The 22,657-nt window shown below is 37.4% G+C and overlaps 1 protein-coding gene across 1 annotated transcript; it reads right to left on the bottom strand.

Annotated features, from left to right (window-relative positions):
- Positions 1 to 5,648: 5,648 nt before the first annotated feature.
- On the bottom strand, positions 5,649 to 10,349 carry crhbp (corticotropin releasing hormone binding protein). Its single transcript, XM_064308925.1, has 7 exons — positions 10,078 to 10,349; positions 9,618 to 9,711; positions 9,063 to 9,220; positions 8,552 to 8,762; positions 7,321 to 7,469; positions 6,639 to 6,756; positions 5,649 to 6,017 (listed from the first exon to the last, which is right to left on the bottom strand). Exons 1-7 carry the CDS (start codon positions 10,156 to 10,158, stop codon positions 5,863 to 5,865), a joined length of 966 nt encoding a protein of 321 aa, XP_064164995.1. The 5' UTR covers positions 10,159 to 10,349; the 3' UTR covers positions 5,649 to 5,862.
- Positions 10,350 to 22,657: the final 12,308 nt, after the last annotated feature.

The following is a 22,657-nucleotide window of genomic DNA, read 5'->3' as shown; positions in this document are numbered from 1 at the left end:
AACGCTATATGCTTGGCAAAAGATTTGTGAAAAATTACATTACAGGCATTTAGCAGACGCTCTTATTCAGAGCGACTAACACAACTTTTTACATTGTATCCATTTATGCAGCTGGATATATACTGAAGCAATGCAGGTTAAGTACCTTGCTCAAGGGTACAACGGCAGTGTCCTACCACAATGAACCTGCGACTTGTACAGCCCAGTTCTTACACACTGTGCACTCTCTGTGCTACAAAATAATGTCATATGGATGTTCATAATGGCGTTAATGACAACCTTGATGACAACTTGAACTTTTCAAACAGTGCTAAGAGAGCATATTCTCCTCATCTCGTAAAAACTAAATTAGCATATAGGGTATTTTTTTAAACAAAACCCAATGGATGCAGCCTAGCAGGCTATATTCTTTTGCTTGTCCTTAGAAACGGTGTTGTCCTTAATTATATAATATGACCAAATATATAATTGGTCATATTATAGCAATTAAATTAGACTAATTTGTGATTGCTATTAAGCAATTAAATGATTTTGGACTCAAGTTTTTATGTCAACAACAAATCAAGAGAAATATAAATATAAATATAAAATATGGATCAAAACAAAGATTAAAATATAATAAAGGCTGGGGCCTTTCTGCGTGAAATTTGCATGTTCTACCCATGTCAAGGTACTCTGGTTTCCTCCCATGGTCCAAAGACATGCAGATTAAGCGAATTGGTGTCTAAAGGTATGAATGTTTGAGCAAATGGTTTGTGCCCTGCAATGGATTGGTAACATGTCCAGGTTGTATTCCTACCTCTTTTCTAATGCATACTTGGATTGGCTCCAGCCACCCCCACCCCTCCTCCCCGGCGACTCTGACCAGGAATAAATGGGTTAGATAATGGATGGCTGGATGGATGGATGGATGGATGGATGGAATAAGACTCCACAGCCAAACTATGTTTAAGCACTTTGCAAAGGGATGCTAAAGCCACTGTGCAATATTGTGGAACACCCAGACAGAACCTGAAGGGACGAGAGCTAAGGGTGGAATATTGACCCTCACACGCGTTGATGATTGATTTGTCCATTAGTCGCCAATGCTATTCCACATAGGAATTAATCAACAGACAGACATGTGAGTCATCTGGAGCAAAATGGAGTTGTTCATTTTCAATTGCGAAAATAAATTGCCCCTGGCTTCCACCATGTACCACACCACGTTTTCGTTGGCTGCTTTGGCATTACAGGCAGGCAGACATCAGAAATGAGTGAACCCAGATAAATTCAACACATAATTTTGAATTTGGAATGCTAAATTTTTAAAAAGCCTAAGAACAGCCTTAACTGAAGTAGATTATTGTATAAAAAAAATATAAGTATGTTGTAATGTTCTATAAAAATAAGACAAAGCAAATCAGGGGAAAGAGGGGAGGGGGTGCAATTTAATTGGATTGGACATGATTTATTTTAATACAAACTACATAGAGATATGTTAACTCTCATATATAGAAAAGTACCAGAGACTGCATAATGATCTAATCACTGTTTCATTTGTCATAGTGAGAAACATATGTGCATTTTATGTTTGACAAAGTAACAATTCTGTGGCTTAAAATGATCTGCTTGTGGGGAACAAGGACGAACCGCTTGGGCTCCAGGAAAGCAGCTTCTTTTGTTTTCCTTCAACACTGCAAGACTACGGTACTAGGAGCATAACCAGCACCACCAATCAAAGTAACATTAAAAATAATGAGGAGTTGCCAAACGGATACTGTTTGACTAAGATGGCGTGGATAATCAAGTCTCCCTGACTGACACTTTAATTTCAGCTCCGCAGCTGTCCTCGTAAATTGGGGGCTGCAAAACTGATCGATTAATGATGTGCATTTAGCGTATGGTTAGCTGGGCTCAGGTGGTCCATGAATGTTCCCTGTGATAGACCGGTGTGTCTCAGCATGGTAGCAATTTCTGGATGCAGATGACGAACAGCACAAATATGTGTTTCAGTTACCTGGTGAGAATTTTGGGTCTCATCAGTCATTACGCAGAGTTTCTGCCTGGGATGTCTGAGTCATGCTGTGATAATGCCTCCAGACGTTAATCAGGAATAGATTGAGACACCCCTCTCCACAGCAATGTTTACCTTTGGCATCATGAAGAATATGACGTTGTAGACTTTTTTCCTACTGTAGTGAAAAATTTAATGAAGCCAAACATTCAATTCCAGTCTATTTTGGCAAGAGAGACAGTTTTGTTGGATAATTACATTTGAGTGATACATTATATGGATTTGGAATGGTATCGGTTGTATAGTGATGCATTTAATCTGTTTCACCAATTTTTTTTCTTCTCAGAATAATTTCAGATTCAAAATTCAAAAGCTAAACCAATTGCTGTATAAACATAGTTGAGAGGAATTTGCCTTCTGTAGCTTTTAAAAAACACATACAATGTATCACAGGTATATACATCAATGTGATTCTTTTAACATATTTGTTATACACCAAACAAAAGCAACACACGCACCATCCCACAACACACACACACACACACACACACACATCTAAATTCACAACAATTCTTGCTATACACACGCGTGCATGCACATTTGCTAAATATCCTCACGCATCATCCCAAAAACCTGCACAGACAGACAAAAAATCTTGTGTACCCATTACAAAACTGGCACAGTACCACCAAAAACACACAGACCACACTATTAAAAATAACTACAATGCAATACAAAATACTAAAAGATAAATTAAATATGAGCGAGATTTGGTTAATTGGTTAATTTGGTAACTAAGAGGGCAATTACTCTTTCACAATGGTGATATGGGTGTTTGATAACTTTTTTCATGAAATAAATGAAATAATGATAAAAAATTTTCTTTTTAAATGTTTACTCAGGTTCCCTTTGTTCCCACGGCGCACAGGCAGGACTGCCACCGTGGGCTATGCATGGCAAATTATGGTGACTCATTCACTCACTCACTCACTCACTCACTCATGGACAACCTTTGGTGCTTCGTTTAATAGGACGTTTAATAGGATGCATGCGCAGGTGGTACGGCACAACATTTTTAAGCACAGCTTTATCGCCTAACATTACTTTAGCTAACCCTAACATGTTCGCGTTTCGCTTTCTTTAGTTAACCTAGTTAGCGCCTATGGACCGCCTACTTTAGTTAACCTAGTTAGCGTGTACAGATGCTATCCTGCAGGCATGAGTAGGAGCTAACACAGCTACAACCACCGATACAGATGTATGGACACACGGAGGACAACAAATAATGTTACAGAGGTGAGGACATGCCATAGCTAGCTAGCTATATAGTTAGTACAGGTGCGCCGTGGGTCTGGATGGTTTCGTGCTTGTTTAATGGTACATTTTTAAAAATCTGAAGCCATTCAGTATGACAAATAAGCAATAATAGACTAAATCAGGAAGGGAGCAAGTAATTTTTCATGGCACTGTATTTGGACAGTGACACAAATTTTGTTGTTTTGGCTCTATACTCCAGCACATTGGCTCTATACTCCAGCATAAGGAAACAATTAAATATGAAGTAAAATTGCAGACTGTCAGGTTTAATTTGAGGGTATTTACATCCATATCAGCTGATCCCTATAGGAAATACAACCCCCCCCCCCCATCTCCAGTCTGCACTATAACCTCATATTCATTGTTTCTTTTCAAATTCAATGTGCTGGAGAACAGAGCCAAAATGACAGAAATTGTGTCATTGTCCAAATACCTGCGGATGACACTGTATTGTTTTAAATTGCCAGTGGTGAAAATATCTAATTTTGTTTAAATTGACTGACAGATGTAAAAATGTTCCATTTATGATAACTGTTGGCACATTGGCTTTCATGCACTGTTGCATGACCTGCATTTCTATGCAAAAACAATATATTCAACTTTTCAAGTACTTCTTCAAGTACATATTTCAAGCAAGTATTTATTTAGATTTGGAATGTAAATACTGCATATAGAATCAACATGTATTTCAGTGGAATACATACAGTAAGGTATGGTCAACAATTGCATTTAGCTTAGATTGCATTTACTTATATTGCAAAATTCACTGAGATTTCTGATGCTGTGCTCTCTGCTTAAAATCCAGATCAAGCTGCTCTTGGGTGAGGCTTTAAAGCTCTGCGAGCCAATAGAAAATAAACAAAGCGGTAAGTGAAAAGAATGTAGATCTTGTCCAAGTTAGGATAATGACAGCTCGCTTTTCAGCTGATGGCAGTACGAACAGATGGTGAGACGTAATTCTTCGGAGGCAGAATTTCTTCTGGATATAACTGCAAGTGAAGGTGACAAGAGTGTCTATGCTGCTGAGAGGTGATGATCAGGAGAGTGATAGCAAGAGAACCCTTGACCGCCAGTAACTTAGACTAATGCTGACAGCCATCTCTAGACCTGTGGGTATGTTGTTCAGGGGGGAGGAGAAGTACTGGTGTTGTTCAGTAGGAGCAGAGGGCACTAGTTTTTTTAGCGATGGTGTGTGGGTGTGATGTAGAGTGGGGGAGGCGGGGGGGGTGCCTGGTGTTGCCCTGGTGTTGCACTTTATGTCCACACACATTACTGTGCAGTATGTGTGGTGATGCTCGTTTATTCTGTGCATATGTCAAAATTTTAAATTAGACCAAACACACACACACACACACACACACACGGAAATAGCCCAACATCTGACTTTTTCCACACAGCTTCATTAAATCCAGCCCCGTTTGGCAGGCAAACCACAGGCCTGGCAACATTAGGCTAAGCTTTCACGTACAATGTAACTTGCTATTGTCATTGAGCTGAGGAAAAAAGAGAGTGTAGCTTATTTCACCTTGATTATATGCTAGTCCCACTGTGTTACTTCAGAGGCCCACCAATAGTTATCAGTCACAGAAACCTTCTCATACAGGGCTGTTGTTAAATCATAAACTCATGGAACAGCCTACACTGTACGTACTGTACAATTCCTAAATCTACATTTTAAAGTTTTGGAAATAAATCTGCAGGAAATATTGTTCTGATTTTTTTCCATTTCAGTTATATGAAAGAGAGAAAATGCAATTTTATAAGCTATCGTTAAGGTGCCATGGCTGAATTTAAACATTACTGACTTATGAACTATAGGACAGTGTGGCTTACGCGCTACACTAACGTTATTTTGCAAACAGTAATTTACAGTAATTATCAACTACAGAGATTGCTTTACCATGCAGTACAATTTTATTAAAAACAAGTTTGATACAAATGATATATTAGCATACAATTAACATGATTTTTATACACTGCATTGGGCACTTGCTTATTTATTTATTTTTTACATTTCAGCAAGTAATATAAATAATATTCTATTTGTTTTAGAGTATGAGTGTTTGGAATGTTTATATGATTACACATTAAAACACTCCTACTCTAAAACAAATAGAATATTATTTACATTAGCATACAATTAACATGACTTTTATACACTGCATTGGGCACTTTTTTAATTTTTGTATTTATTTATTTATTGTTTTACATTTTAGCAAGTGCTATAAATATTCTGTTTGTTTTAGAGTAGAACTGTTTGTAATGTTTATATGATCACTAAAACTTATTTTGTTTTGCCTTTCATATAGTACTGTAGAAAGGGAATGCCAAATAATGTTTTAGCAGTGCACACAAACACAAAATAGGTTTTTATTGATCCTATACCAGTGAGGGGTTCGATATATATGACCAAAAAAAAATAATGAAGTCATAAATAGATAAACCTGTAAAAGAAATGTATGATTCCATGATGCTGCCCGATGCTGCCTCCTCAGCCACATGGTTATTTGGCTTTCAGTCATTCACTTTAATGAGGCAGAAATGCAAACTCATTCAGTGAAACAGAAGTCCTCCACGTTGTTCCCTTTGATCTTCTGAAGCTCACTGCGGTCCAGGAGTCGATATTGAAAAGTCACTCGGTTTACAAATTTGCCGCTTGATACCATCCTCACAACAGTGTTTTCACACCCTATCTTCATTTGAGCTGAAAGCAAACCGAAATAGACTTGGGTTACAATCGTCCTCACATCCAAACAAGACTGGATGCTTCTTTAGGTTTCCAGGTATTTCTTTTTAACCATGTATTCCCAAACATGAGCATCCTGGATCTAAACGTATGTTTCCTCTTTTTTAACTTTATAAGTTCAGAGTTTAAATTATATTTGGCGAACTGCATTTACATTTCAGCTTCAGAAAAAACTGCTGTTTTCAAATGCCATCATATATCACCATATCATGTGTAACTCTTCTATTGTATAGTTTGTTTGATACTTTGTACATTCCCCTTAGTGGAAATCTATTTGCAGTATTTAGATTCTCAATTTTGTGAGACTTATCAAATGGAAAAGAGCATTGTGAACTTAATAGTTATTCAACTTTATAAAATTCTATGCATTAAAAAATCAGCATGTTTTATCCTTATTTATAGTTATAGTTATAGTTAGTTATCTATATAGTTTACCAGCACTAAAACACTGGATGTGCATCCTCTTTTATTCCTTTAATTCAGTACACATAGTTATTTGCATGAAAAGTGCATAGTTTCAAAGTGATTTTGCAATGTTTTTCCCTGTTGATGTGAAGACAGAATTTTGGCATTACTCACCAGGGCCACTGAAAGAGTAGCAGAGGTCAGCCACAGGGAACATCTTTGAGGTGTCCACACCATTGCCCCCCAGGAGTTCCACAAAATCTCCAGCTCCAGCACACCCCGGGACAACCCTCTGAGAAATGAGCAAACAGCCATTATGCACATGTCACCCAGAAAGAAAGCTCCTGTGACAGCTATCTCCCGCACATTTCAGCTTATGTTTAAGTTCCAGCTTTTCTTTTATCTTATTTTACTGTACCACTGTGGCACTGCACTCTCTTCAACATTTTATTTGAAAAAAAAAAAAAAAAAACAATTAACATTAATAGTATGTGTTTGGGTTTGTAACAGGTTTTTTTCACTTCAGGGTTTTTTTGGGGACAATTTTGGTTTTGATTGACACAGTTGATAAATTTTAGACTAACACTCTCTTGGAGACAATCAGTCACAATTTTTGTCTTTAAAATGATTTTTGACTGATCGAAAACTTTTTTTTATCATTTTTTATCATCAAACTATTTATCAGGCTTTAAAAATACGCATGCACAACACTAGGTCACGAAGCACACAGTGTTTGTACTTTTCCTGTACTACCCCAGTGTTCATAAATGAGCCAAACTGTTGATTTGCTAATGGAGCGGGTGCTGACTACAGTAAGAAGGGTCCATGTAAAACTGTAAAGAAAGCTGGTCCTCACCTTAACAGGGAAGTCGTTGAAGTGCCCCAAGCTGAGCTCAGCTATCTGAATCTCGACAGGATATATGATGGAGAAACTGCAGTTCTTGTGCTGCTGGGGGATCACCATTGTGAAGCTGCCCTCTGGGGTCTGTGAGATTATGTTGCAGGCTGGAGGATAGATAAGCGTAAAATCAAGGATAATGTTGGCTTAAGCAAATAAACTGAGGTATTACAATTAGAACAATGATACCTTTCAATTATGAAACATTTAGTAAACACACGAATGCTCTCTCTCTCTTTCTCTCTCTCTCCCTCACACGCACACAAGCACATGCACACACACCCACACAGACAGACAGACACACAAACACACAAAACTCTCTGTTTACTCTCACCTTTAGAAGCAGTAATGGTTCCAGTCATGTCTGATTTATTGAGCTTACAATTCATCTGTACATTTCCTGTTTATATCACATTATTAGATGCGCTTCACCAATAAAGCCACAATAAATGCACTTTAGCTATGACTATTCAAGCATGAATTTGTAACTCATGACGTAGGCCATGTTTTTACGATGATGTAATTTCATATACAGATTTGGGTGACATCTTAGCATTTGGTCAAAATATTAATTATAGCATGGATGAATTTGAGTGTTGGCACAAAAATAATTATTTCATAATGCAAAATTATATGAATTGTGTTCTGCTATTAAACCATGTTCTTATCCACCTTCTGTATTATGTTATTACATCATATAACTGGAAATCATGCGTCTTCCTTTGGAAAATGATCATCTTTACAACATTATGTGACATATATATATATGGCTAAAAAACACATTGAAAATTGTTCATAGAAGAACTTATTGGTTTTGTTAGACCATATGTCTCATGTCCTAATATCTTCACAGTAAATATTAATAAATTCCAATATGAGGCACAATTTTTAAGGCACATAACATTCCTTTCTGCATGTCATCTCCCATTGAAAATCAGTCTGCATGAAGGCAGATGTAGCGAAGAGGATCAAACTAAATTGCTTACAGACCATTTATGCATATGACTCAACACAGAGGGGAAAAGCTATTGGACTATATGCTCACACTGCACACAAACATTGGCCGTACAATCGATTTTTGTTTTTGAATCTCCCCCAAGCAGCAGACTGTCAGGAGAGCGTACAAAAATGTGTTATTTTCCTTTTTCATTTTCTTTTTTTTTTCCTGGAGGGAGGAGGGGGAACTCACGGAAGGGGTTGAGGAGTTTCTTCACAGTGATGCTGAATCCACTCTCGGCGTTGTGTATGCGGAAGAAGATCATGGCCACATTCTGTGAGGAGCGGACCACTCTCCTGACCGAGCCAGTCTCGCAGAAGTCGATGTATCGCTCGTACAGAGGGAGAGGGTGGTCTTGGGAACTGGGGAACTTCTCACCTTTCATAACCCAGCCATCAAATACCTGCAAGAAACATTGGTCCACTCAACTCACTACAATCCCACTCTCAGAGAATACATAAACTCTTGCGGTTTGTTGAATTATCCTGATTGCAAATTGAATACAAAATGGTTACTGAAAAAGGCAGAAGAGACCCCATTCTCCCATGATCACCCTGGTGACACGAGTCCATTACAGTGCAATAAGAGATGACATGCATGTTCAGCTGATCCTCACAGCTGAGGTGAAGAACAGACAGGTCGCGGGGGACAGGCAGTGCTGTCCTCCGTGGGTGAAGACACAGCCACAGTGGAGGTGCATTACCTTGATGAAATCCCCGCCGTCACAGTCGATGTTCACGTTGTCGTACGCTATGCTGATCATCTCATTGGGTTCGCCAATGAAGAAGGCTGCGCAGTTGAGCTGCGGGCGGTCTGCAGCGAAGGTGAACTGCCCGTCCGTCGCCAGCATGTCCAGACATCCTGACACAAAACAGCAGACCTGTCAGCCCTCTAACAATCTCTCACACAAACATCAGCTGGGACTCAATATACAGTCTTTAGGCTAGTACTGTAAAAGAATGTAATTGCATTTTTATTGTATAATAATTGTGATCTTTTAACCTTCATGAGTCAAGTACACTTGTGACATTTAGTATATATATATATATATATATATATATAAATTCAGTGCATGCAATAATTTTGACTCAGAATAATATCTCAATGAAGTAACCTAATGAAATAAATGTGGCTTCCATACACTAAGCAGACTATTGTTTTATACATGAACTATAACAATAAAAAATGAGCAAGTATGACCATGTCATACTTTTGGCTTGACAACATCTTTAAACTTTAAACATACATAGTTACTTACGTAGAGGTCTACGGTATATAAAATCCTCAGACAATTCCCTTTTGAGTTCGGAATTCAGAAGTGAGAATAATCCCTCTGGAGTAATTTCATTTTCCTGAAAACAGAAATTTGAAAGAAAAGTGAGACGATATAGCCTATATGCAATCTTGAAAAATAATGCAAATTATTTTTGATGTGATAAAAACGTTGCGATTGATTCATTAAGCAGGGTAACTAAAGTCATTTTCATGAAGTGGTCAATAATGAAAGGGAGTCTTGAATGAATGAATACGGATCCGATATCCACCTCTGCAGTAAATTACAGTAGGCTAAGCTATATACACAGGTGCATGCAAAATACATTTGATACAATCATTACTTTATTTCGTTAGAATTGTGAACTAGACTGAACTCCAAAAACGCGATCAAAATGCACGGTAACTTTAAAAAGGACAGTAAATCCGCGCTCGTACAATCTTACCTCCAGGTATCGGGTTTGTCCCTTGAGAGCTGAAAGGCTCAGCAAGAAGAAATACAACGGAACCCTGAAAGTCACAGACATCGCACCTCTCCAGCGCTTGTAGACGAAAGTAGAGATCCAGTGACTAGAACGCCCCTTTTATAGAATGCCGATTGCATTTAAAAACAAAGATCTATCGATAAGTCTGTACTCACTATAGGCTAACCGTACAAACTTGCGTGGTTGTGACGAGGGCATGGAAGGAATCACAGTTCAACAAACTGAGAGGCGTACTTTGTAACGTGACAGATGCCTTAAGACTTAAGCCCCGTTAAAGACTAAAGGCTAATCCTCACAGCCTCTGAAGATTGCTCATGAAAGAGCAAACGACCGAACGAGTTTTCAGTGACAATGCAAAGTTATTTATATAAATAAGTACTTAGCCATTCACCTAAAATAAGAAACATATAATTGAAAACAAATAGTAAATAAAATAGTCTGTGTTTAATTAAAGCGTGTTATACCAATTTGTTGAGCACAGAGCAAAAAATAAGGAAAAAATGCAATGTAAGTCTTAAGTCATTGACATTATGAAAAATAGGAACATTCCACAGTAGTTGTCACATTTCCGTTGCATTAGCCTTCCTGAGACTACATGAGTAATACATCTAAAATATGGAATAGGCTAATGTACAGTAACTGGTTCTTTGGAAACAATTTGATCCATGGTGTAAGGATACAAATATTTGCAAAGATACAAATATTTTGCAGATTATACATGAGGATCGGCACCAGTTCATCTAAAATATTCCTTGAGAAAGTTATATTTTCTAAATACCATAATTAGAATGATCAAAGCTTCTTTTAGTCTGCATACACATTTTGCATACACATTTTGTTATGTGCATGTCATGTGACTTCATTCAATGCTGTAATGAAACTTATTTTTTCTAAACACAATGATCAAGCACAGTAAAGTGAATATCTTTCAAAAGAGAAGCAATAAATTATTAGCCATCTCCCAATCAACTTGTGATTTAAGATGTGAATAAGATTTGAAGTTCTCTCTCAAGACAAAGAATGCACAGCTATAGAAATTTTTTTCTTGGCTCTCTCTTTCAATGTGATCCCAATCATAGGCTATGTGATCCCTGCAGGTAAGGTTGACTGAGCATTGCATTCCAGAGAATAAAATCTATCTTGTGTTGGCAATGGAAGGTCATTACTAACAACCGCCTCATTGAGTGTAAAACACTTGAGGTTGTCATAGGCATTCAAGCCTCTAACATCCACCATGTGTTCAGTCTTTCAGAATGGAGCCATCCTCATCCCTTCCAATTTCCTCAACTATGAACACTTTGGGATGCATTGGGTAAGTAAATAATTAAATAAATAAATAAATAAAATTACACCAACCAATGGCGCAGGTTTGTAGAAAGCAGCTGTAATACGTTTTAAAAACAGGCTGCAAGTCTCAAAAGCTTCCAGCATGTTCCCCTAGCTTGTATCATTATATTTAAGCCTTTGACCAGGACCTTCAACCTCGCTATTATACAATCAGAGAAAATTCTGTCAAAATGCATTCAAAGAGATAACATTTATACTGTGGCTAGTATAAAGTATATAGGCTCTGCTAAGTATTATGAGACCAGATTAAATGTTTTGCAGGCACTATAAGGGTAGATATAGATGTATGTTACATGTTTTTTCTTTAAAAATGCCAAGATCTAAAATCCTAAAATTTTAATCTGCTGGTTTAGAGGTGTTTTTAACTGTGTATTCTGTCTTCAGCTCAACTTTACGCAGCTGTGTGTATACCAAGGGATTAGTACTGGGCTTGAGTGTTCAGATTTATGGTCAGAGTGTGGCATATTTCGAAATGTTACATGTGCACTGCTATTCACTAGTTTGTATTTAACAGCTCATCAAGGCACCATGCCTTGCTGAATTGTGTAGAAAAATTATCCCAATCTACATTATAATCATTTTTAGGTACATTTAGAGTGAATGGGGAACATATCGAACACATTCTGATTGGGCTTATACTGTATGAATGCTAAGGCGTGCTTGTCTGTTCCATTCCATTTTTTGGAAATAATTAGGAATGTTTTGTTTTTCGTTTTTTTTTTTCTTTAGAGAAAGTTATAGAAAAAAAACATAATTATTTACAATAAATGTAGTGGAACAGGTGAGAAAAACTATACCTATTGATAGAGTTTGGTATTCAGATAGTCCCGAACAGATTATTTCCACCTTGGTAATATGATTGCATCCAATTAGAATTCACCAGAGTAATCAGTAGAGATTAGAGAATTGTAATGCAATCAATCAGACACAACATTCTCTGCACAATGAAATTCTCTAACCTCCAGGTGTGAGCTCCTCTGACATAAAACAATAAACAACTTTATGACCCAATCAGAATGCAGGATAAAAGTAAGGGGAAAGCATTATGACACAGCACAAGTGTTGAAAGCAGATTATGTGCCTGTTGTATCACAAGGATACAAAAATCTTTGAGCAAAATGTTCATTGTCTGTGCTAAATTTCATAAGGACTTGATTGTAATTGCACCTGGATCATAAGGTAAATATTTTGCTATCATCTGGAGTAACAAGACTATAGGAAGTCCTTATAAATGTAGGATTCTTAGAGACTATATCATTGACTAAAAATGTGAAATTTCAGCTCTTGAAGGCAACAAGAGCAATATACATGTCCTCCCTCAGCTCTTAAGCTCTTAAATCTGTATTTTCAGTTAAGCTTTGATGACAGCTTAAGTATTATAAATTATTAATCCACTATATAATTTTCAAAGCTATTCATATCTTGCCAATGAAATGTGACCAAAAATTGAAATATGATTTAAAAGGTTCGAGACGTTCTTCCTGAACACGCTCCTGCAATACATATCATGCTATTTTTAATTACTTGGTCATCTACTTCCTGGTTTAATTCATACCCTTAATTGCCTTAAAATAAATTTCTTTGTCAGTGACGCAAACGGTGGATTCGTGCTGCCGTCTGCATGTAAATCACAAACCTTTCAGGCTCGGGTGCTCTTACTCCCACAGACATACAGCACCAGACATTTTACAGGCCATGATGCTCTTTAGCCTCAATAATAATAATTATAATAATAACTATTATTATTGTTGTTGTTGTTATTATTATTATTATTATTAGTAGTAGTAGTAGTAGTAGTAGAGTAGTAGTAGTGTAGTAGTAGTAGTAGTAGTAGTAGTAGTAGTAGTAGTAGTAGTAGTAGTAGTAGTAGTAGTAGTAGTAGTAGCGGTGTGAAAACTATAGGAAAGAATACAAGCTGAGTGAATTCCTTATGGCATCCCAACATGAGCAAAGGGCTTTGGTGGGCACTATAATGGAAGTAGAGAATGTGATATCCAAATAGACACTGACGGTTGCCCCTAGCAACCGTGGCCAACCTGAAACCCTATCCTATCACACGACTCTGGAATTCCAGCCAAAGTCGTCATGTGGCAACTCCTAAGCTCAAACTGCAGGCTACGATGTCATGGCTACAGAACTCAGCCTGCACTCAGGGAGAGTGCCTTCACAGTCAGAGCGACTCATGAAGCCTAAGGTCACATTTAATTTATTACTGTGTGATTTAGGTTTACCATTATGACCTTGCAAATTCCACACCAGCCAAACTGCTGTGCATGATTGCTTGCTGATACATTATCCCAGTCCAATATATAGAGCTGTCGATGTAATTAAGCTTTCCGTATTAGTGTTTCATTCATCCATATTTGTATCCCAGCCATGGACAGGGGTTTCCCTGCCTCACAGTGGATTCAATGTACAATCCAGATGCATCTAGGTACTAAACTCAGAGTGGTACAGATAATTGCATGTCTCTGAGCCGTCTCTCCCTGACACAGAGAATGGGCTCTCATCTGTCACTCAGCATATGATTTGTCAACACACCCACATTATGATGGAACAGTCAAGCACACACTTCATTGCTTAAAAAGTTGTGTATACTTGAAATACCTCCAAAATAGAATGGATGACTAAAAATGCAAGGCTTATTCACCATATTTACTTTATGAAACAAAGAGTCTATCGTCAGGACCTACCACACACGCACTAGGACTGAACAATATGACTGTAAATAATTGACCTTTGCTTGATGTGTGATGGCTGTCACAAGGTCACTTATGTTGAAAACATCGCTTAGGATAATTGCACAAGATACTCATCCCAGTTTGATGGCTGCCACCTGTTATGCATGCACTGATGTCACTAAATACAGTACATCATGGTTCTGTTTGGATGGCCAAAAATAAATATTAACTTATTTTTTTGCAATTCTTTAAAAAAAAAAAAAATAATAAAAGAGAAGCCAGGCCCTGCCAGAGTGCCAATGAATTATGTTAAATATTCTTGCAAATCAAATTTATCTTTAATACATATTGTGTATTTTAGTGTTGATTAAAAGTAAAGCAAACGATTTCTCTTTCCTGGCACTCAGTTTGACCTTACTAAGTGAGTAACAAGTGGAGTAAGAAGTAATGGATTACACAAATGCTTGTCAGACATCAATATTTACTGTTAGATGTCACGATAGGAAGATTAATTCGAAATGGCTAAATTTGAAACCACATTACTCTAGTAAAAAAAGATAGAAGAGAAGTAATAGTCCCAGGCTTCATTCTAGCACGTACTCTTAAAACAACAACTGACATGTAGTTTCGTCCCTAAATAAATTTGTCAGTGTGTTAATAATGACATGCATTCTACAGGTGAATCTAGCTCTCTATTGTGCCAATTTGATGCAAGATATATATATATATGCTGACTGTTTACCCATGATAGTATATGGACTCCTGGGTTATTTTCAGTTCTCATACATTTTCAGTTAATTCATAAGGCATCGGAACACTCAGGACTGCGATGACGTTTCCTGCATGTACACTTTACTGTGTGGCGTTGTTTGTAATGCAAAGTCAGAAATGTGTCTGTGTTACCCATTACCCTATGTTCATTTTCATTAGAACATTGACTGACTTTCACTGTACATTAATAGGACTGTACAATCCCAATAATTTTAATGTCATATTAATGTATACTTAAAGCATATTAGTGAATAATTTGCTAAGCTATAGTTGCTAGTGCGTGTCACGTGAATAATCCACTATGCAAATTATTATTTCAGTTTGGTTATCTTAATCATTTAATTCATTTTCAGATATAAAAGTTGTATATCCATTGCTATGAGGGTATATGAGTTACAGTAGAGGCCCAAAAGACGTCCTGTGGTAAAGACTAATTCTGTTAATTTATAGACATTTGTTGAATAATAAACCAAAGTAAAAACTTTTTTAAATGTATACATACAATAACACAAAAACACGAGTTTTACTTAGACACGACTAAAGAGGTCATTAAGAACGTCAATTAAAAAATAATCTTAGACACTACTTTCTTAATGACCTCCTTTGCCTTTAAATACAATTAAACAAATAACTGGAAGTCTATCCAATCATTTTGCAAAGAGGGAGGGGGAGGGGTAGTTAAATTGAAATCTTATCTGTCTTAGATGTTTTTTTGTTTTGTTTTTTTTTTTACCACAGGTAGCCTAATTTCCATGTGCAGTGTTCCATAAACACTCAAAAGGGTCCAGCTGATGGGCAGCCATGTTAACAGGAGAACACCTGCAAGTAGACAGACAACAACAGAGACAGAAGACATATATTGCGGTATCTAGCTAAAGAAATCATCGCAAAACTGCACCACAACTACATAAAGAACGCAATCCAACTAGAGAGGAACCAGTTTACCTGAATACAGTGAAATAATGACTACAATCTGCTGCTCTAAAAGGATGTGCATCTGCCATTTCTCAATCTTTCTTGGTCCAGTGTTGATGGTTCATGGCCCACTGGAGTCTTTTCTTCTTGTTAACAACACGACGCAAGGGTGTTTTTGCAGATACAGTACTGTGTGGTGAGTTCCTGCTGAGTTTATGACCAGAAGGCCGATTGTTAATTTTTCAGTTTTAAAATATCAGTCATCATGAGTCATTGCAAGCATGGGTGGTCAACCAATGCTAATTCCAACTATAAAGAATGATATTCCTATAATCTCTCATTTCCTGTTTTTAATCATATCGACATCAAAGGTCTATAAACACAGCTAGTGTATTTATATGTACCAGAATTCCCATCATCAGTTCCCATTATATGATAACTATTGTAATTAATTTCCATACTCAATTGAGCATGACATTTTTGCTCAACGGATGCTCAGATAATTGAATTTTCAATCTCACTGTGACAGTCTTCTTTTACTAGGTGGCACTGGATCATCTTTAATTAGACAATTGGCAATAATCTAGGGTCCTATGACCTCACTAAAAAGATTGGATTAACATCATTGAGAGCAATTACTGGATCTGCCTGCCTTCAGGAAAAGAGATAATTTACCCAATTTATTGACAGCAGATGTTTTCAAGAGAAAGGGGGGTGGGGGGGGTGGTATTTGCCCCTTAAGAGGTGAGGCGCATTGCATTTGATGGTTTCTCGGCAGGCTTTATAGATAATGACCAGCATTACTTTCGTGACGTCAAATGGTTAATAGCGGAGATTTCACAAAAGAAATCTCTTTTGTTCCTTCTCATTTCCGGCACGGACCCAGGTAAGGCAACCCGTGTTAAAGCCATTTATTCACACATTAGGAAATGGGGTGAATAAACTGCAGTTTAAAAGCCTCCCACACAGAAATTGATGTCCTGTTCAGGCAAGAAATACTGCAGCTTTTGATATATCAAGAGTGATGCATGCGCTGGTCTATTTAATGTAATGATGTACAGCATTGACTGCTCTTTTAGTTTTACTTGTGAGAAGGTTTGTGCATTGCTCTATGGTCGTATTCAAGGTGTGAAATTGTTTGATGGTTGCCAAGTGTTAGTATATAGTAGTGTGAGCAGGTTCATAAAAGAAAATGCAAATGGAATATGTTGTTTTTAATTTTTGAGCCCCTCAATCAGTAGGAAACCATACAAAAACAATAAATGTCACACAATAATTCATCCTTCGTAAAAAAGAATGTTGCTGATGAATTGGAGAGAAGCCCACATGACAATCTCAGTAGAGGATGTGGGTATCTGTACCTTTTGATTATAATTCATTCTGACCAGACACATGTACTGTGAGAAAGCTGGAGAAGTGTGGAATGAATGATCATCATTAGAGCCAGGCTTCCGGGTTTTATTTCTCCTTCCTCCTTGCAGGACTGTCAGCTTATCACGTACAGAGAAGCCAGTCTGCTCAATTCTTTCATTTTAGATACAACACTTTTATGATGATGTTCTGTGGAGGGAAATGTTCTGACATGGTTTAAAAGGTCATGTCAGATTTTTTTTTTTTTTTTTTTAAGGCCGGGGGATGGGGGTTGCAGCAAAAATCTAAGGGACATTTCCCTGTTGTTTGGCCATTTCGTATTTTAGTAAGTCATTTCTTTACTATGTCTCCAATAGCAAGCTGCAAACATCTTTGATGAGGAACACCGATCCTTTAATTCGACTCTGATAAGCTGAAACAGTCTAAGTGAAATATTCGTATATGGTGATTTGGGGTGTGTTAATCAAAATGTAGCACTGATTGAAAGGAAAGAAAACTTCTCACAGCAGGAGGTGCTTCCAAAGCGAAGTAATTTGACATTGTAATCACGCAGCATTGTTAAATAAACCCAGTATTGTGAGTGATAAAAACCTAGTTTAATGAATGAAAAGTTGTGTTTTCTAAGAATCAGTATTCAAAGACAGAACACCATGTGGTTGAATTTAATTACAGCCTTATCTTTGCAGGATCATCTCTATTCTGATGAGTTAGAAAAAATACAGGTTCAATTCAACGTTGCAGTCAGTCTGGCCAGGTGAAAACAGTGCTGATTTAATTTTAATTTTTTATTTATTTTACAATGCATATCTGAACCTATTCCAAATATAGTCAAAAACGGTGAAACGGTATTTATTAACTAAGGAAGAGTTATAATTGGTCCACAATCTGGATTACCCAGTGACTTTTGTAGGTCCTCATTGCGCTGTCTGGGTCGGTTTTAGAGTGTGTACATAAGCACAGTGTACATCATCCGGGGTCCCCTGCCAGCCATTGTCTCCGACTGCGCCGTCACGGTCTCTGTTTTCGCGTGGAGCTGGAATGAGCAGAGACGATTTTATTGGCATCCATCCAGTCAACCGCACTATAAGTTTTTTGTCAGTCAGTGTTTCCTGCTGTTATTGGGGTGTTAAGGTACAATGTCATTTTTAATGATCATACTTGAAATGAAGATGCTGTTTGCTCATTCTATGGTTGAACTTGCAGAAAACGACTCTATTTCTTGAGCATTTGTTTGCTTAAGGTTGTTAATAATGTATTAGCAAGCCAATGTCAGTGAGTTGTTTTATTGGACAAAGTTGCATCTGAATGGACTGAGGGAAAATCCTGCTAACCTTTGACATTCTTGGGTCACAAAATATCAAGTGCCTATATACTTATCTGAAATATAAATAATCATATAAAATAATGCATCAAAAATATAGTTGAGACGGATTGTCTAAAGGTACGATTAATGATTTTATTTTTATTTTTCCCTGGAGAAGATGGAGTAGAGAAGTAACAGTGATTGACTGATGGGAGTGACATTGCAATGAAAGACTGTTTGTGTGTGAGTGTTAGGGCAGTTTTAGGTTTGTACCTGAAGGACATCCATTTATCCCAGTGTTGTCATTTAGATGTACACAACTTCACCATGTGTGAAACTCTACAGCTGTGCAGAATGTGTCTATAGCCATAGGGGGATTCACAGAATAATACGGTATCCTCCATTAGAAGAAGACACATTGCAGTTTAAAGGAGTTATTATCACCAAGACCCCTCATCACTGAATATCAATACATCAGAGCCTTGAGATTGGAAACTCACAGATACGTAAACTTACTTTCTTCATCAAGGTGTTCCCTCTGAAATATTTTATATAAAATAGGAAGAAAAAAAGTTAAGCCATACAAATCATTTGACAGCAGTGTGATTTCTATGATTAAGGCACTGGTATTATGTCTTGTGTATTCAAACCCAAGGTGAACACTGGACACTTGGACATGGCCAGTCTGCAGCACTCCCTCACTGTGTAGCTTGAGTAACACAAGAAGAAAATGTTCAATATATAAAACAGCCAGCAGTCACAGAAAATAACCCTTTTTGTGTTTTTTTTTCTCCAACTTTGAAATGGCCAATCATGTTCATCAGTGCTCATTGCTGCAACCTTGCTACTGATTCAAGAGAGAGCAGACAAGCATGTTCTCTCCTGTGAAGCACATGATGTCAGCTGCCACTTCTTATCACATTTACAGTTTGGGCTTGCACAGACATGAGCTGCAGAATGACATTTTGCAGATCATGGATGTGGAATACAACACAATCGGTTCTTTCCACTGTCATCATCACACATCGAAAGTGACAAAACTGACAAAAACTACAAACAAAAAACTCCCAACCTAATGAGCTAAAAAACAGATGTTGTAAACAATTCTGTTACACACGTTTCCTATTAAAACAAACACTAGAAAATACCAAATTTGAAACAAATTCCTCATTCTGCATATGATAAAGTGCAGTTGTAATAAGTCATAGTCTGTCCTTTGCAAACTACAGAAATAACCTCTGAGTGGTTTCAAATCTTAGGGTAATGAGTCATCTTGGTGTGTTGTCACAAGTAACATTTAATATTTAGTAGAAAACCAATCATGTATTCATTACAGGACTTCTTTCTTCCCTGAGGGAAAAGCAATTTTGGCAGAGGTCTTAGATTTGACAGGTTTCTGATGAATAGCTCCAAGGACAGTTAGAAACCCCTTTCTCCATATTGAACTTCTGAAGTGCAAGTTCTTACTCTACAAGAAGTCAAACAGTTTTAACTTCCTGTACTGTTAATGTTTTCATCTCCTGCATGTCAACACCTGACACACCAGACTGACTTCCTAGACATTATGGATTGGCCCCCTGAATGTTAAGTTCAGCTCCAGTTGCTTTGAATGGAGATTGTCATTGCACAGCATATGGCAGGGTTGCTGGAATGACACAGAGTTATACTCATAGAAGGACTTTATGTGTTTCTTGCCTTGACCCTGCGAATGATCTTCTGAAATGAAGGACAGATTGATTAAAAAATCTTATCTCAACCTGATTTTGGCAAGAAATCAAGAGACAAAGCACATTAAATTATTTCAAAGACAGGTCAAAGTCCAGGCATTACGTTTGTTGGACGAGCTCCTGACTGAACTTCCTAACAGATATTCCACTAAAGCGCAATTACAAACAGCCCAGAAATATTTTGTTGGAAATGACAACATCTGAAAGCTATTTTCTTACACTAGGTACAGTACATGCAGTTATTTAAAATACGCCTTTATGGGGCCTTACTCTTACAGTTAAACACAGGTTAAAGAAATACATACATACATGTCATAGAAGGCCCATTGCTCAGTTTGTGATACGCATACACAAAAAGTGCAAAACCATTTCACACAGCCCAAATAAATGGAATTAGAATTAAAGAGGCCCATTGAGAGCCAGCCTATCTGATCACACTCAACCTCTCCCAAAAGGTTACAGCTTTTAATTTTGTTCTTAAATTGCCAGGGAAATTTGAGATGCTGTCAAGATATATAATCACACATTTCCCTTTTGCAGAGGGCTGAGTGTTTCATCACACAATGGTTACTCTGCAGGCAAACTTTGCCATTACATGTAAATGCCAACAATGGCTCACTAAAAATGGAAAATAAAGACTTCACTTAACCTTAGCAGGCTTGTGAATTACACAGCCTTTCTGCATATGACCAAAACATTGACCTGCTATCATATTGTATCATAGTGGGCACAGCAGAAGCATAAGTACAGTATGCATAAAAATGTGGAAAGGTTCAAAGTCCCTCTGGTTGATGTGGTGTGGTGAATTGATTTGAGATCAACTTAGAAAGCAAAATCCCAATTTAAAATGTACAGGGGAGAGACAAAGTCCCTTTCAATCTTTTTGAAAGGCAGAATAGAGACCAGAATGAGAGGTAAATTGAAATCCTGGCCCATTGAACAATTGATGTGCTAGAATGAAACCTACTGTGATTTCCTTTCTGACCCAGATGAGGTGGATTAGTTATGACATAGTGTGTTAAAATTCTAACTTTGGTTAGCCTTCCTACTACCTCACTTAACTACTGTAATACCTTTAACAAGACCAGTAGATTAATATCTACCTACCTCTATGTTGAATTCTACTGCACACATCACTGGATGGAATTCACAGTAATGCTTTGGGATGACTGAATGAAATATGCTAGACACACTGTAAATATCATAGTGATTACCTGTATCTTATATCAACACTTTATTTTTACTAATTAGGCAACACTGATGCATATATACATATACAAAATGTGTGATGAGCAGAAGGAATAGGATTTTAACACAGAAAATGACTCAAAATAATTGTATCAGCAAAAGTACAGTGGGTTTTTTCAAGTCAACATGTCTGGCCTGGTTGGCAAAGCTGTTGTAATTCAGACTTTTCAAGAACCTAGCTGTTTTAGTTTTGTAACCTTCCAAAATGTTTGGTGAAAACCCAATTACATTTGGTTGAAAAATGAAAGTTGTCTGGCCAAATAAGACATAGCCAGGTTATATCCCGTTAAAACATGAGCTAAATCCAAGCTACCCTAGTCCATTTATGTCAAAACATCTCTCAACCTAGATTCCCACCCCTCTAGAAGTCTAGATTCCATTGAGATTTGCGCATGTGGTCACTGAGAATGCTTGTGTTTGTTTTATCCATGTTTCAAACAGCATGTCAACAGACAATTAAAAATATTCATCATGTATTTTCAATTCTTCATACAGAAGTTTGAAATACAATGACCCTTGTATTTCTGGCCCATTTCATACCTTGTAACATTGGAAGGTTGCCCTTTGGAGTTTCCTCAGCAGTATGGTCTTCTTACAATACATTTATTTATTTTACTTTAACTGGTTAGGTAGTTAAACTGACAACTCAATTCTCATTTACAGTGATGATCAGGGGAATCAAAGTGGGAAGGGAATTCTGCAATGGATGGTGTACCCATATCGGTTTGGGTACACAATCCATTGCATCCCCTTCCCACTTTGATTCCCCAAAAGGTAAAATTGGCCCCACCGGCCCACCAACAACATTATTATTACTACTGTGTAACAGTAGTTCAGAGGTCTCCAATCAAACTACTAACCAAGACCAACCCATTTTACCTTAAGCACTTTGGCATGAGAAGGCAAAAGGGTGGTATAGCTGCTGATATTCTGCATCGCTGGTGAATGATCATTTCTCATTTCGCCTGAATGCTTGCTCTCAGAAAGGTGGGAATGTTGGGGGACAGGAAAGATATGACACTGAAGTTGTGTGCTTTTTTCTAAAACGTAGAATCATCTATTTTCCTGTTTTAGTTGATTACTTTCAGCGTGAAATTACTGTGCATAAAATAAACAGGGTTTCCCTAGTCTCTGGTTTGAACACATACTTTTTTTTATATTCCTGATGTGTTTGAGTT

This window comes from Anguilla rostrata, chromosome 14, assembly GCF_018555375.3.
Source record: "Anguilla rostrata isolate EN2019 chromosome 14, ASM1855537v3, whole genome shotgun sequence".
NCBI classification, from domain to species: domain Eukaryota; kingdom Metazoa; phylum Chordata; class Actinopteri; order Anguilliformes; family Anguillidae; genus Anguilla; species Anguilla rostrata.
The sequence above is the reverse complement of the archived record's forward strand: the minus strand, read 5'-3'. Positions and strand labels throughout refer to the sequence as shown.

What these genes read in the sequence shown, in the direction of transcription:
- crhbp (XM_064308925.1), bottom strand. Translation starts at nt 10,158, where the DNA reads ATGTCTGTGACTTTCAGGGTTCCGTTGTATTTCTTCTTGCTGAGCCTT. An exon ending in GAAACTCCTCAACCCCTTCC is followed by an intron (nt 7,470 to 8,551) that starts GTGAGTTCCCCC and finishes TCTATCCTCCAG; the next exon opens with CCTGCAACATAATCTCACAG. An exon ending in CTACTCTTTCAGTGGCCCTG is followed by an intron (nt 6,018 to 6,638) that starts GTGAGTAATGCC and finishes GTTTGCTTTCAG; the next exon opens with CTCAAATGAAGATAGGGTGT.